This window comes from Antechinus flavipes, chromosome 3 (assembly GCF_016432865.1).
Source record: "Antechinus flavipes isolate AdamAnt ecotype Samford, QLD, Australia chromosome 3, AdamAnt_v2, whole genome shotgun sequence".
NCBI lineage: Eukaryota > Metazoa > Chordata > Mammalia > Dasyuromorphia > Dasyuridae > Antechinus > Antechinus flavipes.
The window spans coordinates 197,216,881-197,235,013 of NC_067400.1; the positions used below are offsets into that span (position 1 = coordinate 197,216,881).

Below are 18,133 nucleotides of genomic sequence, written 5' to 3' on the forward strand. Positions count from 1 at the left end.
TGTCCAACGTATCAGCAGTCGCTGCTAGAGAGATTAGCATTGAAATCGGAAGAAGCTGCTCTACTTGCTGTTATCTAAAACATATGGCAGCTCTCTCGCAATCCCACCTCCATTGAATCATTGCAATGGCGAAACATAATAATCAGCGGTGTTGCTGCGGAATGAGGAGGGAAAGTGCTTTGTAGACTCAAAGCATGCTCAGTCATTATTATAAAACGGCCACAGCTGCTTAAGGGCTGGTGCAGAAACTGCTGAACCTCAGTTGCAGGTGTTGATGGTGAAAGCAAGGGAGCAATAGCATCGTCTTCTTCCTGCAACGCCCCAGACACACAGAACCTTGTCCCTAGCTAGTCTTTCTCTCCTTTTTTCTTTTTCCAGACCAGCGCAAGGAAACTTCCTGCAACCTCCAGGCCGCCCCTTGAATTTAACTGTACAAGTGCCCGGTTCTGTGAGAAGAGGAGCGCGTTGGCCAGAGTCTGCTCTTTGAACCTCCCTACTCCAAATGTGAAACGCTATCTTCGTCCCCACCTCCTTCCTCCTCGCTCCACCCTACCCCAGTCTTTTCTCCCCTCCCCCAAACCACAGCCCTTAGCTCGCTCCTGCGCGCGCGCTCTCCCGGGCCGGGTGAATATTCCGCCAGTGAGTGGGACACACGGGTGGATGCAACCGCTCTCCTCCTGCCACCAGCAGCTCCTGGGCGACGGAGGCAGCATCCACAGTAGCAGCAGCTTCACCTGCACTTGTGCCCTGCCCCCGGGGCCTCGCGCAGAAAGCGCGCCCCCCCCCGCCCCTCCCCCCCCCCCCCCCCCCCCCCCCGTTACCTGCTGCAGACTGGGTGGAAAAGGAAGAGGAGGAGGAGGGAGACGAAGATCACCAGACACAGGGCGTAGTATTGGGCTGCCCCATCTTTCCAGAGAGTGTAGAAGGGGACCGTGGGCAATTATGGCGATTTGCAAGGTCCTGGGTTTTTTTTTGCAATTTGGCCTGTTCTTCCCTCTCTTGATACCTTTGCCCGTCTACTGCAGTCAAGTCTCTAACAACCAAGGTAAGAAGAGATGGGTCGGAGAGGAGGGAGGGAATGGGAAGGAGGCGGGCTGCTGTTGGACCAGTGAGCAGATTTTGTTTGTGACTACAACTTTGTCCTAGTATCAGTTCCTTGGCTTTTCTCGGCAGGGGGTTCAGTGGATCTCATTTGCCACCAGAGCGCACTGCTGGACAACGCCTCATGAGCCTAAGACTGATATCCCTTGGGAAGCAGCACTTGTTTCCGTCCTTATTTCAAATGCCCTTGGAAATTAATGCGTGAGGGTCAGCAGGACGTACACTACCTCTGGGCCCTGGAATGCTCTCCCTAGGCCTCCCAAAACAACAAATCTGCTTAGAATGCAGCGGCTGCCACTTAGACGTAATGAAGACTTCTGATTCTGGCCAGCTTCCCCCCCCCCCCCCCCCCCTTCTGAGAATTCTGGTCTTGTTTACTTACTTTAGGGAAGACAATTGTTTTTTATGAAATTAGATTTTCCCTTTCTGGTGAAGAGCATAATTATCCATTCGCCCAGGCTTGCCTTTTTAAAAGAAATAGGCTGTCTAAAAGTCCTTTGCTAAGTAATTTGTGAAAGGTTGATTCGAAGATAAAAACAGGAATCTATGTACCTCCTGACTTTTTTTTTCTATATGGATTGTTTTTTGGGGTAAGTGAGGTAAAATGTTTCTTCCTTGCTGCAGTTCAGAAAGTGGAAGCAACTTTTAGTTTGTCTTTACGTATCTTTTATTTTTTATTTAGCATGGTAGCTGGTATTTCAAAGTGGCAAGTAAGTTTTGATATTTAATAGGCTTTGATTCAATCAAGAGGACTGAGAGATATGCATTTTGAACTTTTCCTCCATTTCAAAACCTACATGAAGTGAAATCTTAGAAAATATTAGGAAATGTCTAATTATGCATTTTTGAAGAAAAATGCAAAACCATTTCTATATCTTCTTACATCACTTGTAAAAGTTGTATAAAAATTGTCAGTTATCTGTATATAACAGAATGCTTTCATTTTTTTAATTTAATGGAGGAAAATATATGTTACAGGTAACTCAAAGAGCTAAACTATTTAACTATTAAAATAATTATGTTAAATATGGAAACCCATTAAATTTGCCCCAAAGGTGGTATTTCAGGTAAGAGGGGATAGATGTATGTATGTGTATGGGAAAGAGAGAATATATTGGCCTATTGTAACTAATATTTGTGTGATCAGTTTTTACATGGGAAAAAGTTGTATAGTGTTTTTTTTTTTTTTTTAAGATTTCTACCCTCCCCCACAGGAGGTTATTTTTTTAATATTGAAGAAATCATTATTGTGTACTTAATTTGATTATTTTTGAAGAAGTGAAATTTGATTATCATCTTATCTCACATTAGTTTTGCAAGTCAAAAATCAATTAAATGCAATTTAATACATATTTTAAATGTGTTAATTTTGTCATCTATTTAAACACACCTGCCAAATTTAATGCCGTGCTTTCAAGTATACTGCTAAAAAACCCCACCCCCATCTGTTTTCATAGATTCTCCAGTGATCAAGGTTTGTATATAATACTTCCATTTGCTTGAAAATTAATAATGCTATGAAAGTTAATAATGCTACGATTTTTTCCAGTCTAGTTTTTGTTGGTCTCTTTTTAATAAGAAAAGAAGGACATACTGATTATAAATATGTTCAGAAGTTTCATGGAAGGGGGATTTCCTCTATCAATTTATATTACATAATTAAACCTTGTTTTCCCCCTCCTATAAGACAATACTTGTGCTTTGAAAAATGTCCAATTTTAAGTAACAAGGTATCCTACATAAAATTCATAAAGTTATGGTAAAAGAAAATCTTAAATTTAAATTTGATAGGCTTTGTTATATTGATTTAATGATTTCATTAATGATATTATTCCATCACATCCAACTATTTCATATAGAATATTTACTGTGTAGAGAGATATTTGAAAATAGAATGCAATAGAATGGATTCTTACACTAGGAAAGAAATTACAAAAGGTGATCCCTAAATTCCCAACCCTAAACTTGTATTTGGACCTTTGTGTTTTGGGAAATGTTTTTGCCTATTGTTTTAAGTTTCATAAGTTAATGACAAAGAAAATGTCGATTAAGATGATCATGTCTTTTTTTAAGTGAAAAAATTTAATGGAGCATTATTGTAATAGGACTATGGTTCACTTTATCAAACATCAAGCACCTACAACAAGCAAGTTATACCATATAACTTACATATATGAATTAAAACCAGCACATTTAAAATCATCCAGAATTTAGTTAGGGGAAAAAACAATTGAAAGCACTTTCTCTACTTTAGGCTATTACTGAAATTAATTTCCTTATCCATTTAAATAAAACCATAATTATAGAACAGTTTTTAATAGCCTGAAGTTATGTATGCATTCCAAAGATTTCATGTGAAATAAATAGAAACTACTTTACAGCATTATAGTAGAACTCTTGAGGGTCACTTAAAGCTTCAAAACCTTCTAGTTTCATACATTACTTTGCTTTGAACATGAGAATTGAAGCACAGTTGAACATGAGATATTGAAGCACAATATTTGAAAAATACATAAGGATATAAAAATTAAAGTATAATCTAATCATCAGAGAGAATAAAATCATTAAACAAAAACATGATATATTACAATAAAAAATTGCACATTCTGACATGATTAAGGTTGGATTTCATAGACATTTTCCATACTGATTGCAATTTTTTTATTTTATGTATGGATCACTGAATTTTCAGGCATGAAAAATCTTACTTTAAATTTTTTTGACAGAATTTTAATAAAATAACACTTCTGTTTTACTTAAATTTGTTTTTTTTTGATTAATATATACATAAACAAAACACTTAAATTACATTTTGTCTTTTACTTAAGTATCTCAAAATCTTTACTCCATAAACCCAATATTGACAAAAGCATGAATAATCTCATTGATTTTAATGGTGTGATAGCGTCAAAGCAAATCTATGCTAAGAACTAGACTTTCCTGTAGTGAAAAGCTGGATTCCTGTCTCTTGAGTGTTGAACTGCTTTCTATAAGACCAGTACAAATCAATCTGGCTTTCTTGTATAATGGTATAATCACTTTTCAAAGACTGAAGATAAAGGAACCTTCTAAATCTGCTCATCTAATTAAGAGATTACATGATTTGTATTGCATCAGCACCTTATTCCTTTACCTACTATTCCACTTAAACATGAATTTAGGTTCTTGATTAATGTTTGCCATATCCAGGAATCCAGATATCCTTAAAAAATATCCTATTCCCACCCTAGTCACTCAGACACCAATTTATCTACCTGGGTTAATTGGTAAATAAATCTTATAATTATTGAGAAGCACTTTGTAGTCATAATTGATCAATTCTTACTCTAGATCCCAGAATATGGAAAATGAAATTTTACTGAGCTAAAGTGTCAAACTTACCCTTCACTGAATGTATTATTATGAACCAATTGGTCACTAAAATCAAATTAATTGATTACATATTTGATGTAAGTAGATTACTCATCTAGTAGGAACTATGACTTCACCTTAGGTACCTAATACATAGAAATATGCTTTTTCTCTGGTAGAATGGAGAAAAATGGAAAGATACTCTTTTGATAGCATTGTAAATTTTAAAAGTTAATTTAAAAAAAAGTTAAAATTCATAAAAGTTTTAGTTTTAAGACCATTAGTTTGGTTATGTTTTTAGGAACAGGCTGCTGATAGTCATAAGAAAGATGAATCCAAGACTTGTTTCTTCCTTATGGCTAAAAATTTTAAGAATATACTGATTTGAAGGTAACATATAAACTACTATAGATGTAGGAGGATATAGTGGAGAGGCTACTTAACTTAGAAACAGAAGGAACTTAGAAAGTCAGCTTAAATTCTGTCAATGACTCTAGGTAGGTCAATACTTTGGGTAGGTAGCTGCTTCACCAATCTCTTTAGAGCTTGTCTACTAAGTTGTATATATATTTGGGCCTTCATAAAGAGGAAAGAATTCATGCTACCTACACTGATAAAATCATAAATCCTTGCATTCAAATAAACAGACACATTAACAAAAATATCTAGATTAAAAGAGGCCAGCCTTATTGCAAAATTGAGTATTGTAATTTGCTTTAGTCTTAAAAGAAGATTGAAAGGGTTTCTATAGTGAGCCATTTACATTGAAGGAGGTCATTGCTGTAGATGAGGATTACTATTATACATTTTCCTACGATAAAACTTCTTTATTAAATTAGGATCTGCAATTAAGACAATATTCATCATAAGAATACAATGAAATAGCGGCTAGAAACTGGAAAATGAATGGATGCCTATCAAGTGGAGAATGGTTTAGTAAATTGTGGTATATGAATGTTATGGAATATTATTGTTCTGTAAGAAATGATCAGCAGGATGAATACAGCGAGGATTGGTGAGGTTTACATGAGCTGATGCTAAATGAAATGAGCAGAACCAGGAGATCATTATATACTTCAACAATAATACTGTATGAGGATGTATTCTGATGGAAGTGTATTTCTTCGACAGAGATCTAACTCAGTTTCAATTGATCAAGGATGGACAGAAGCAGCTACACCCAAAGAAAGAACACTGGGAAATGAATCTAAACCATTTGCCTTTTTGTTTTTCTTCCCGGGTTATTTATACCTTCTGAATCCAATTCTCCTTGTGCAACAAGAGAACTGTTCGGTTCTGCACACATATATTGTATCTAGGATATACTGTAACCTATTTACATGTATAAGACTGCTTGCCATCCAGGGGAGGGGGTGAAGGGAGGGAGGGGAAAAATCGGAACAGAAGTGAGTACAAGGGATAATATTGTAAAAAATTATCCAGGCATGGGTTTTGTCAATAAAAAGTCATAAACAAACAAACAAAAAAGTGAGTGCAAGGATAATGTAGTAAAAAATTACCCTGGCATGGGTTCTGTCAATAAAAAGTTATTAAAAAGCAAAAAAAGAGTTAAAAAGAGAGAGAGAGAGAGGGAAAAAAAGAATACAATGAAAGAAGTCCTGAATTCACAGTATTGTGGAGGGGGAAAAATAAGCACTGTCTAACTTCTAATAAGCTTACCACTAAAACTATTTTTATAGTAACATATTCTAGGAAGTAGCATGGCATAGTGAACATACCTTAGTTCAATTCCTGTTTCTGGCATATATTAGCCACGAATCCCTGGAAAAATCACTTAAGGTTTCTGTTCTAAGTTAGCATCTCTAAAGCTAGATGTTATAATGAAAGTATAGCCCTACATTGATAGAGGAAATGTTATAAACTGGGAGTTTTCAATTCTAATTAAATCACAGGTCCAGTTCCTATTTTATTTACATATTCTCTCGCATATATTTCTATGTTACAATGCAATTATTATTTCCTTCTAACAAATGAGAAAACAGATTAAATAATTTAAGTAAGGTTATACTTTATAAGGTTACAGCTTTATAAGTGACAAGCTTTTGACTTAATACTAGGTCTAAATTTACTGTTCTTTGCATTACACAATACTATTGCTAAAGAAGACAGAGAAGAATTTCAAGAATTTCAATTTAAATTAAATTTAAAGAAGTTTAAATTTCTATCAACCCAGTAACTAATATGATTGTGAACTATGTGTGAAGAGAAGGTAATGTTTTTGTTTTTGTTTTTCTTGTTTAATTTTTGCTTCTTCTCTTTAAGTCTACTGTAATCCCTTTCAACATTATTACGATACCAAATCATTGCATTGCTCTTCAATTATTATTTAACTGCCACAGGTGATGACTTCAGGTGATCTAGAAACTTTATTTCTCTCTGTATAACAGTGAAGACACTCTTTGTACCCTTCCTTGTCCAATCATTCTGAGGCAAATGAGGTCATCAGTGTTTGTTGACACTGGCTAAGATTTGGTCAAAATCATATAACAAATATTTGCCTATTTAGTTTTTTTTTCCCCAGTCACATAGGATTCTTCATGACTTCTTTTTGTATTTTCTTGGCAAAGATACTGGAGTACTTTGCCAATTCCATTTGCATTTCATTTTTAGAAGAGAAAACTGTGACAAAGTTAAATGACTTGCCCAGAGTCACATAATTGACAAATATCTGAGGCCAAATATGAATTATGATCTTCTGAGTCCAAGCCTGGTTGTAATGTATTCTGGTTCAGTTTCCCTTGGGGTCTCTGCGAGCAGCCTTCCTTTCAGTTCGGTAATCACCACAAGAGTAGCCAAGGGTTAAAATCCAAATCCTTTATTATCTCTTTCAAAATCTTATCTCTTTTCTGGGCCTCTGTTAGCTTTCTTTAAGGCCTTCCGGAGTCTTGGTTTCAGTAGAGGAGTGTGGAGGCCAGGCCAGCCACCAGGAGGCTGACCAAAGATTGAATGAATCTCTCTGGGTTCTGAGAGCTCCTGCCTGAGTTCTCTTGTCTTCCTTGCCTCTGAATCTCCATCAACCTGGTTGAGGCTCCTAGCTTATATGTTCTACACTGAGTATATATAAACCAATCATTATATCACTAGGAAACCATTATTTGTTGTAAGGCTAAATCAATCATACTGAATTTAGAGAACTATTAAACATCATGCTAAATTAGATAACCACTGTCTCATCAATTCCTCTTAGTAACTTGTAAAAATCCTTGTTTCAGAGTTCTGTCCCATAACACCTGGTACTCTTTCCACTAAGAAATCGTCCATTATCCTGTTTTCCTTATCTTGCTTAAGAATTTTTGCTGTTATTATTTAGTTATTTTCAGTTCTGTGTGATTCTTTGTAATCCCCTTTGGGGTTTTCATGGTAAAGATATTAGAGCACTTTGTAATTTGCTTTTCAAGCTCATTCTACAGTTGAAGAATTTGAGAGAAACAGGAGTCAGTGAATTGCCCAGGGTCACGCAAAAAAGAAAATGTATGAGTCTGGATTTAAACTCAGGTCAGCAATTCTGATGGACCTGGCCATCCTCAGCAATAAGATGAACCAAATCAGTTCCAATGGAGCAGTAATGAACTGAACCAGCTACGCCCAGCGAAAGAACTCTAGGAGATGACTAGGAACCATTACATTGAATTCCCAATCCCCATATTTTTGCCCACCTGCATTTTTGATTTCCTTCACAGGCTAATTGTACAATATTTCAGAGTCCGATTCTTTTTGTACAGCAAAATAGTGGTTTGGTCACATATACTTATTGTGTATCTAATTTATATTTTAATGTATTTAACTCTACTAGTCATCCTGCCATCTAGGGGAGCGGGTTGTGGGGGAAGGAGAGGAAAGGTTGGAACAAGAGGTTTGGCAACTGTCAGTGCTGTAAAGTTACCCATGCATATAACCTGTAAATAAAAGGCTATTAAAATAAAAAGAAATTTTTAAAAATAAATAAATAAAAAATAAACTCAGATCAGTCTTTTTGACTCCAGGTCTAGTTCTCTATTCACTATATTACCTATCTACTTTAAATATCATGAGATACATATTTCTTTTGGAACAAATTGAAAAGAATGCCTTTTCTTTATTTTCTTTTTGAATATTAAAAATTCAACAAAAATAAAATTGGATCAGATATTTTAATGAAATTAAAATTTCCTTGAAAAACTAGTGTATTTTAATTCTAAGCTTGTATTTTTGTGATAATATCAAAATGTTCCTGATAAACACGTCTAATAATGGAGAACACAGTAAATTTTAAAGACTTAACTAAGGTAACACCTAAGTTGTTTGGACATTTATTCATAATTGTAATGAGTGTTTTGTAACACAAAATCTAGGATAACACATTCTTTATTCTATTCAGAATAGACATAAATAAAAGTAAATGTTTGATAAATTTTAAAAGTCCAAGCATATGTTTAATAGAAGCTAATTTCTTATTTACCATAAAGCAATCAACAAGAATTGAATAAGCAACTATACTTTTCTAGGCCCTGTGCCAGTGATACAAATAAGTGCGGCTACTCTTGCACTCATGGTGTTTTTAATTGTATCAGGGACTAACAGGACAGTTCTAATCATAATGTGCTTTTTGGATCAATGGTTAGATATCCTCATTGGATAGATTCTAACATCCTGGTAAAATGGTTGTATAGATTGAAGCATGCTGTGAGGTATTAAAATAAGTTAGATATAAGGGCAGAAATAAGGATGAACTCACTTAACATAAGGGGAATCAAGAGATGCTGTTTAGAGTCAGTCATAATGATTTTGCATATTTTGTTTCTTCCTTTGAGGAAGAATATATGCAGTTAGAGAAAACTTCAGGTGATGTTTTAATAAATTTAAAAAAAACAACAACTATTCAGCTTCTTATTTTGAATTCATTATGAAGTTAATACTTTGCTAATACGGACATGGTTTTCACCATCAAAATGCCTACACAATTTGGATTTTCAAGTAAGCAGATCATAAGATTTTATTCTTTTATCTTAGTAGTTTCAATGGTATATTGTCATCCTCACCTATACACAAACATTGACTACCTAGCTCTAGGATCTATATTGATAACTATGAATTGTTATTGTTTATACTTGTAGGAAATTATTAATTGGAAAAGTGAATAAAATTTCTCATTTTTTATCAAGAAGTTCCCTTTGTGAGAAACTTAAATAATGTCAGACTTGGAAAACAGGAAACCAGACTTAAATTTATATTTTTTTTAATTTTTTTTATTTTATTTATTTTTTTTTATTTAATAATAACTTTGTATTGACAGAATCCATGCCAGGATAATTTTTACACAGCATTATCCCTTGCAATCACTTATGTTTCGTTTTTTCCCCTCCCTCCCTCCACCCCCCCCCCCAAGATGGCAAGCAGTCCTATATATGTTAAATAGGTAGCAGTATATCCTAGATACAATACATATTTGCAGAACCGAACAGTTCTCCCACTGCACAGGGAGAGTTGAATTCAGAAGGTAAAAATAACTCGGGAAGAAAATCAAAAATCAAATAGTTCACATTCATTTCCCAGTATTCCTTCTTTGGGTGTAGCTGTTTCTGTCCATCATTTATCCAATGAAACTCAGTTAAGTCTCTTTGTCAGAGAAATCCACTTCCATCAGAATACATCCTCATACAATATCGTTGTCGAAGTGTATAAGGATCTCCTGGTTCTGCTCATCTCACTTAGCATCAGTCCATATAGGTCTCTCCAAGCCTCTCTGTATTCATCCTGCTGGTCATTCCTTACAGAGCAATAATATTCCATAACATTCATATACCACAATTTACCCAGCCATTCTCCAATTGATGGGCATCCATTCATTTTCCAGTTTCTAGCCACTACAAACAGGGCTGCTACAAACATTTTGGCACATACCGGTCCCTTTCCCTTTTTTAGTATCTCTTTGGGGTATAAGCCAATAGAAACACTGCTGGATCAAAGGGTATGCACAGTTTGATAACTTTTTGGGCATAATTCCAGATTGCTCTCCAGAATGGCTGGATTCGTTCACAATTCCACCAACAATGCATCAGTGACCCCGTTTTCCCGCATCCCCTCCAACATTCATCATTATTATTTCCTGTCATCTTAGCCAATCTGACAGGTGTGTAGTGATATCTCAGAGTTGTCTTAATTTGCATTTCTCTGATCAATAGTGATTTGGAACACTCTTTCATGTGAGTGGTAATAGTTTCAATTTCTTCATCTGAAAATTGTCTGTTCATATCCTTTGACCATTTATCAATTGGAGAATGGCTTGATTTTTTATAAATTTGAGTCAGTTCTCTATATATTTTGGAAATGAGGCCTTTATCAGAACCTTTAATTGTAAAGATGTTTTCCCAGTTTGTTGCTTCCCTACTAATCTTGTTTGCATTCGTTCTGTTTGTACAAAGGCTTTTTAATTTGATATAATCAAAATTTTCTATTTTGTGATTGGTAATGGTCTCTAGTTCATCTTTGGTCACAAATTTCTTTCTCCTCCACAAGTCTGAGAGATAAACTATCCTATGTTCCTCTAATTTATTTATAATCTCGTTCTTTATGCCTAGGTCATGGACCCATTTTGATCTTATCTTGGTATGTGGTGTTAAGTGTGGGTCCTTGCCTAATTTCTGCCATACTAATTTCCAGTTATCCCAGCAGTTTTTATCAAATAATGAAATCTTATCCCAAAATTTAGAATCTTTGGGTTTGTCAAACACTAGATTGCTATAGTTGACTATTCTGTCTTGTGAACCTAACCTTTTCCACTGATCAACTAGTCTATTTCTAAGCCAATACCAAATGGTTTTGGTGACTGCTGCTTTATAATATAATTTTAGATCAGGTACAGCTAGACCACCTTCATTTGATTTTTTTTTTAATTTAATAATAACTTTGTATTGACAGAATCCATGCCAGGATAATTTTTACACGACATTATCCCTTGCAATCACTTATGTTTCGTTTTTTCCCCGCCCTCCCTCCTCCCCCCCCCCAGGATGGCAAGCATATATATATATATATATATATATATATATATAGATAGATAGATAGATATAGATAGATATATAGATATGTTAAATATGTTGCAGTATATCCTAGATACAATACATATTTGCAGAACCGAACAGTTCTCTTGTTGCACAGGGAGAATTGGATTCAGAAGGTAAAAATAACTCGGGAAGAAAATCAAAAATGCAAATACTTCACATTCATTTCCCAGTATTCCTTCTTTGGGTGTAGCTGTTTCTGTCCATCATTTCTCCAATGAAACTCAGTTAAGTCTCTTTGTCAGAGAAATCCACTTCCATCAGAATACATCCTCATACAATATCGTTGTCGAAGTGTATAATGATCTCCTGGTTCTGCTCATCTCACTTAGCATCAGTCCATGTAGGTCTCTCCAAGCCTCTCTGTATTCATCCTGCTGGTCATTCCTTACAGAGCAATAATATTCCATAACATTCATATACCACAATTTACCCAGCCATTCTCCAATTGATGGGCATCCATTCATTTTCCAGTTTCTAGCCACTACAAACAGGGCTGCTACAAACATTTTGGCACATACAGGTCCCCTTCCCTTTTTTAGTATCTCTTTGGGGTATAAACCCAATAGAAACACTGCTGGATCAAAGGGTATGCACAGTTTGATAACTTTTTGGGCATAATTCCAGATCGCTCTCCAGAATGGCTGGATTCGTTCACAACTCTACCAACAATGCATCAGTGTCCCCGTTTTCCCGCATCCTCTCCAACATTCATCATTATTTTTTCCTGTCATCTTAGCCAATCTGACAGGTGTGTAGTGATATCTCAGAGTTGTCTTAATTTGCATTTCTCTGATCAATAGTGATTTGGAACACTCTTTCATGTGAGTGGTAATAGTTTCAATTTCTTCATCTGAAAATTGTCTGTTCATATCCTTTGACCATTTATCAATTGGAGAATGGCTTGATTTTTTATAAATTTGAGTCAGTTCTCTATATATTTTGGAAATGAGGCCTTTATCAGAACCTTTAATTGTAAAGATGTTTTCCCAGTTTGTTACTTCCCTACTAATCTTGTTTGCATTCGTTCTGTTTGTACAAAGGCTTTTTAATTTGATATAATCAAAATTTTCTATTTTGTGATTGGTAATGGTCTCTAGTTCATCTTTGGTCACAAATTTCTTTCTCCTCCACAAGTCTGAGAGATAAACTATCCTATGTTCCTCTAATTTATTTATAATCTCGTTCTTTATGCCTAGGTCATGGACCCATTTTGATCTTATCTTGGTATGTGGTGTTAAGTGTGGGTCCTTGCCTAATTTCTGCCATACTAATTTCCAGTTATCCCAGCAGTTTTTATCAAATAATGAAATCTTATCCCAAAATTTAGAATCTTTGGGTTTGTCAAACACTAGATTGTTATAGTTGACTATTCTGTCTTGTGAACCTAACCTTTTCCACTGATCAACTAATCTATTTCTAAGCCAATACCAGATGGTTTTGGTGACTGCTGCTTTATAATATAATTTTAGATCAGGTACAGCTAGACCACCTTCATTTGATTTTTTTTCATTAATTCCCTTGAGATTCTCGACTTTTTATTGTTCCATATGAATTTTGTTGTTATTTTTTCTAAATCATTAAAATATTTTCTTGGAAGTCTGATTGGTATAGCACTAAATAAATAGATTAGTTTAGGGAGTATTGTTATCTTTATTATATTCGCTTGGCCTATCCAAGAGCACTTAATATTTTTCCAGTTATTTAAGTCTGACTTTATTTGTGTGAAAACTTTTTTGTAATTTTGCTCATATAATTCCTGACTTTCCTTTGGTAGGTAGATTCCCAAATATTTTATGCTATCAACAGTTATTTTGAATGGAATTTCTCTTTGTATCTCTTGCTCTTGGATTTTGCTGGTGGTGTATAAGAATGCTGAGGATTTATGGGGATTTATTTTGTATCCTGCTACTTTGCTAAAATTATGAATTATTTCTAGTAGCTTTTTAGTAGAATCTCTGGGGTTTTCTAGGTATACCATCATATCATCTGCAAAGAGTGATAATTTGGTTTCCTCATTGCCTACTCTAATTCCTTTAATATCTTTCTCGACTCATTGCCGAGGCTAGTGTTTCTAATACAATATTGAATAATAATGGTGATAGTGGGCAACCTTGCTTCACTCCAGATCTTACTGGGAAAGGTTCCAGTTTTTCCCCATTGCATATGATGCTTACTGAAGGTTTAAAATATATGCTCCTAACTATTTTAAGGAAAAGTCCTTTTATTCCTATGCTCTCAAGTGTTTTTATTAGGAATGGATGTTGGATTTTATCAAATGCTTTTTCTGCATCTATTGAGATGATCATATGGTTTTTGTTTGGTTGGTTGTTGATATAGTCAATTATGTTAATAGTTTTCCTAATATTGAACCAGCCCTGCATTCCTGGTATAAATCCTACTTGGTCATAGTGTATTATCCTGGGGATGATTTTCTGTAATCTTTTTGCTAATATTTTATTTAAGATTTTAGCATCAATATTCATTAGGGAGATTGGTCTATAATTTTCTTTCTTTGTTTTCAGCCTACCTGGTTTAGGTATCAGTACCATATCTGTGTCATAAAAGGAGTTTGGTAGGACTCCTTCAATCCCTACTTCTTCAAATAGTTTATTTAGCATTGGAGTTAATTGATCTTTAAATGTTTGATAGAATTCAGATGTAAATCCATCTGGTCCTGGGGTTTTTTTCTTAGGGAGTTGATTGATAGTTTGTTCTATTTCTTTTTCTGAGATAGGAGTGTTTAGGATATTTACTTCTTCCTCTGTTAGTTTAGGCAAGTTATATTTTTGGAGGTATTCTTCTATTTCATTTAAGTTGTCGAATTTATTGGCGTAAAGTTGGGCAAAGTAACTCCTAATTATTGCTCTAATTTCCTCTTCGTTAGTGGTGAGTTCTCCCTTTTCATTTTTAAGACTAACAATTTGATTTTCCTCTTTCCTTTTTTTAATCAGATTTACTAAGGGTTTGTCTATTTTGTTGGTTTTTTCATAGAACAAACTCTTAGTTTTATTAATTAATTCAATAGTTTTTTTACTTTCAATTTTATTGATCTCTCCTTTTATTTTTTGAATTTCAAGTTTAGTGTTTGATTGGGGGTTTTTAATTTGTTCCTTTTCTAGCATTTTTAGTTGCAAGCCCAATTCATTGACCTCTTTCTCTATTTTATACAAATAGGCCTCTAGAGATATGAGATTTCCCCTTATTACCGCTTTGGCTGCATCCCATACATTTTGGTATGATGTCTCATTATTATCGTTTTCTTGGATGAAGTTATTAATTATGTCTATAATTTGCTGTTTCACCCAATCATTCTTTAGTATGAGATTATTTAGTTTCCAATTATTTTTTGGTCTACTTTCCTGTGGCTTTTTATTGAATGTAATTTTCAATGCATCATGGTCTGAAAAGGATGCATTCACTATTTCTGCCTTACTGCATTTGAGTTTGAGGTTTTTATGTCCTAATATATGGTCAATTTTTGTATAAGTTCCATGAACTGCTGAAAAGAAGGTGTACTCCTTTCTGTCCCCATTACATTTTCTCCAGAGATCTATCATATCTAATTTTTCTAGTATTCTATTTATCTCTTTAACTTCTTTCTTATTTATTTTGTGGTTTGATTTATCTAATTCTGAGAGTGCAAGGTTGAGATCTCCCACTATTATAGTTTTACTGTCTATTTCTTCTTGCAGCTCTCTTAATTTCTCTTTTAAGAATTTAGATGCTACACTACTTGGTGCATATATGTTTAATATAGATACTTCTTCATTATTCATTCTACCCTTTAGCAAGATATAGTGCCCTTCCTTATCTCTTTTGATTAGATCAATTTTTGCTTTAGCTTGATCTGAGATCAGGATGGCTACCCCTGCTTTTTTGGCTTCACCTGAAGCATAGTAGGTTTTGCTCCAACCTTTTACCTTTAACCTGCATGTATCACCCCGCTTCAGGTGTGTTTCCTGTAAACAACATATTGTAGGATTCTGGCTTTTAATCCATTCTGCTAACCGCTTCCTCTTTATAGAGGAGTTTACCCCGTTCACATTTATGGTTAAAATGACCAATTCTGTATTACTTGCCATCTTGTTAACCCCGGTTTATGCTTTTCTCCCTTCTTACTCCCTTACCCCCCTTCCCAGTATTAAGCTTGTGAGCACCACTTGCTTCTCACAGCCCTCCCTTTTTTAGTATCCCTCCCTCCCCCTTAGAGTCCCCCCCCCAATTTACCCCTTTCCCTCCCAGATACCATATTCCCTTCCACTTAGCTTATTCTTTCCCTTTTCACTTTTCCCTTCTCACTTTTCAGTGAGGTGGGAGAAGTTTCACCATAGATTGAATATGTCTAAAATTCTTCTCTTAATGCCAATTCTGAAGGCAGTAAAATACTCACTATATTCATCCCTCTCCATTCTTTCTCTCAGATATACTAGGTTTTCTTTGCCTCTTCATGAAATGTAGTACCCCCACTTTCCCTTTTTTCTGGTACAATGTCCTTTCCACATCTAGTTTCTAGAACAAGGTATACATGTATTCTTTATACATCTTTATAGCCGGAATACAGTTCCCAAGATTAATCTTTACCTTTTTAGATTTCTCTTGAGTTCTGTGCTTGTAGATCAAATTTTTTGTTAAGTTCTGGCTTTTTCATCAGAAATAGATGGAATTCGCTTACTTCGTTGAATGTCAATCTTCTTCCCTGGAAAAAGATGCTCATTCTCGCTGGGTAAGTTATTTTTTGTTGCATACCAAGTTCCTTAGCCTTTCGGAATATCATATTCCAGGCCCTTCGATCCTTTAATGTGGATGATGCCAGATCCTGGGTGATCCTTATTGTGGCTCCTTGATACTTGAATTGGGTTTTTCTAGCCGCTTGCAGTATTTTTTCCTTCGCCTGAGGGTTCTGGTATTTGGCCACTATATTCCTTGGTGTTTTGATTTTAGGATCCCTTTCAGTAGGGGATCGATGAATTCTTTCAATGTCTATTTTACCCTCTGTTTCTATGATTTCTGGGCAGTTCTCTTTGATAATTTCCTGGAAAATAGTGTCCAGGCTCTTTTTTTTCATCATACTTTTCTGGAAGTCCGATGATTCTCAGGTTGTCTCTCCTGGATCTGTTTTCCAGGTCTGTTGTCTTCCCCAGAAGGTATTTCACATTCTTTTCCATTGTTTGATTTTTTTGGATTTGCTTGACTGATTCTTCTTGTCTCCTCGAGTCATTCAATTCCAATTGTTCGACCCTGATTTTCAGTGAGGTATTTTCTTCACTCACTTTTTTAAGATCTTTTTCTAATTGTCCAATTGAGTTCTTTTGTTCTGTGGATTTTTTTTCCATTTCGCCAATTTTGTTTTCCAGTTCACCAATCCTATTTTTCAAGGATTTGGTTTCTTTATCCACTCTCTCTTTAACTGACTTCTCCAGGCTCTTTTGCCAAGCCTCCCTCTCCTTTTCCCATTTTTCTTCTAGCTCCCTTGTGAGAGCCTTTTTAATTTCCTTCATGAGATTCATCTGTGCTGAGGAACATATGATCTCCTCCTTTGGGGATTCACCTGGGGACTGTTTGTTTTTAGTCTCCTCAGGATTTGGAGTCTGCTCTTTATCTGTATAGAAGCTGTCAAGGGTTAAATTCTTTTTCAGTTTCTTGCTCATTCTGTCTAATAATCAAAGACAAACTATCAAAGAAACAGAAGAAAAAAACCCTTGAATGGAGGCTGCTTTCTTTGGGGGAGGGGTAGGGTATTCGTGAGGCACGGGTCCTACTGTGCTATGGCGCCTGCGCGCTGAGATCCAAGCGCTCTGAGATCCGAGCGGGCTGAGTCACTGTGGGGTGAGGGGTGGCCAGGTCCTGAGAGACTCCAGCTGTTTGGGGCTGTATTCTTCACCCCCGGTGTTTTTAGCTTCTCTGCTGCCGGAGCAATGTATCTAATCCTGTAGCAAAGCTCTCCCCGCAGAGATGGCTGCGATCACACCCCACCCCCTCTCCGCTCTACTCGGCTCTGAGCTGCTATCTGTGCTCCCGCTGCAGCTGCTGGCCGCAGACTGCTTCCGATTTAAGTACCGTCCCCGCCCTCACACAAAAACAGACCTTTCTTGATGAGTCTCAAGGATGGTTTCTCTTGTTAAGTAAATGTATGTTTTTTTTTCAGTCGAGCATTAATTCAGAGGCATGAAATGAAATGGATAGTGAGAGAAAAACACGGAGGTTACACAGGAGTGTATTTCCTCTCCGCCATCTTGGCCGGAAGTCTTAAATTTATATTCAATTTGTATGTATCTTATCCAGCTTCAGTGAGCAATGTTCACTAGGCAAAAGTCAGTTAATGTAGCCCATTAAAGAAAGCAATTAAAAAAAAACTTTAAATAAATTGCATGTATCTTAATACTAACAAAAATAAATTTAATAATGCTTACTATAATTAATGTAAAGTATTGTTATACAATCAAATATAAAGATTTAGAAATTTCACAGTTGTTACATAGCCATCAAAATCTTATTTTCAGAGCTTGTTAAATATTTGTTTAAATACTGTAAAGTGTTTTTTTTGGTGTTTTGTTTTTCACTGACAATTTTGTTCAAGTAGATATTGTATTTTTCTTCCTCTCTATAAAATTCCTGTC

General features: G+C 35.4%; 1 protein-coding gene across 1 annotated transcript in view; it reads left to right on the top strand.

The window, feature by feature from the left end:
* Positions 1-278: 278 nt before the first annotated feature.
* EPHA6 (EPH receptor A6) overlaps positions 279-18,133 on the top strand; it is a 983,513-nt gene continuing 965,658 nt past the window's right edge. Inside the window, 3 exon segments of the mRNA XM_051984381.1 lie at positions 279-737; positions 739-773; positions 809-1,045. Of these exon segments, the coding sequence (XP_051840341.1) occupies positions 661-737; positions 739-773; positions 809-1,045 (349 nt within the window). The 5' untranslated portion in view covers positions 279-660.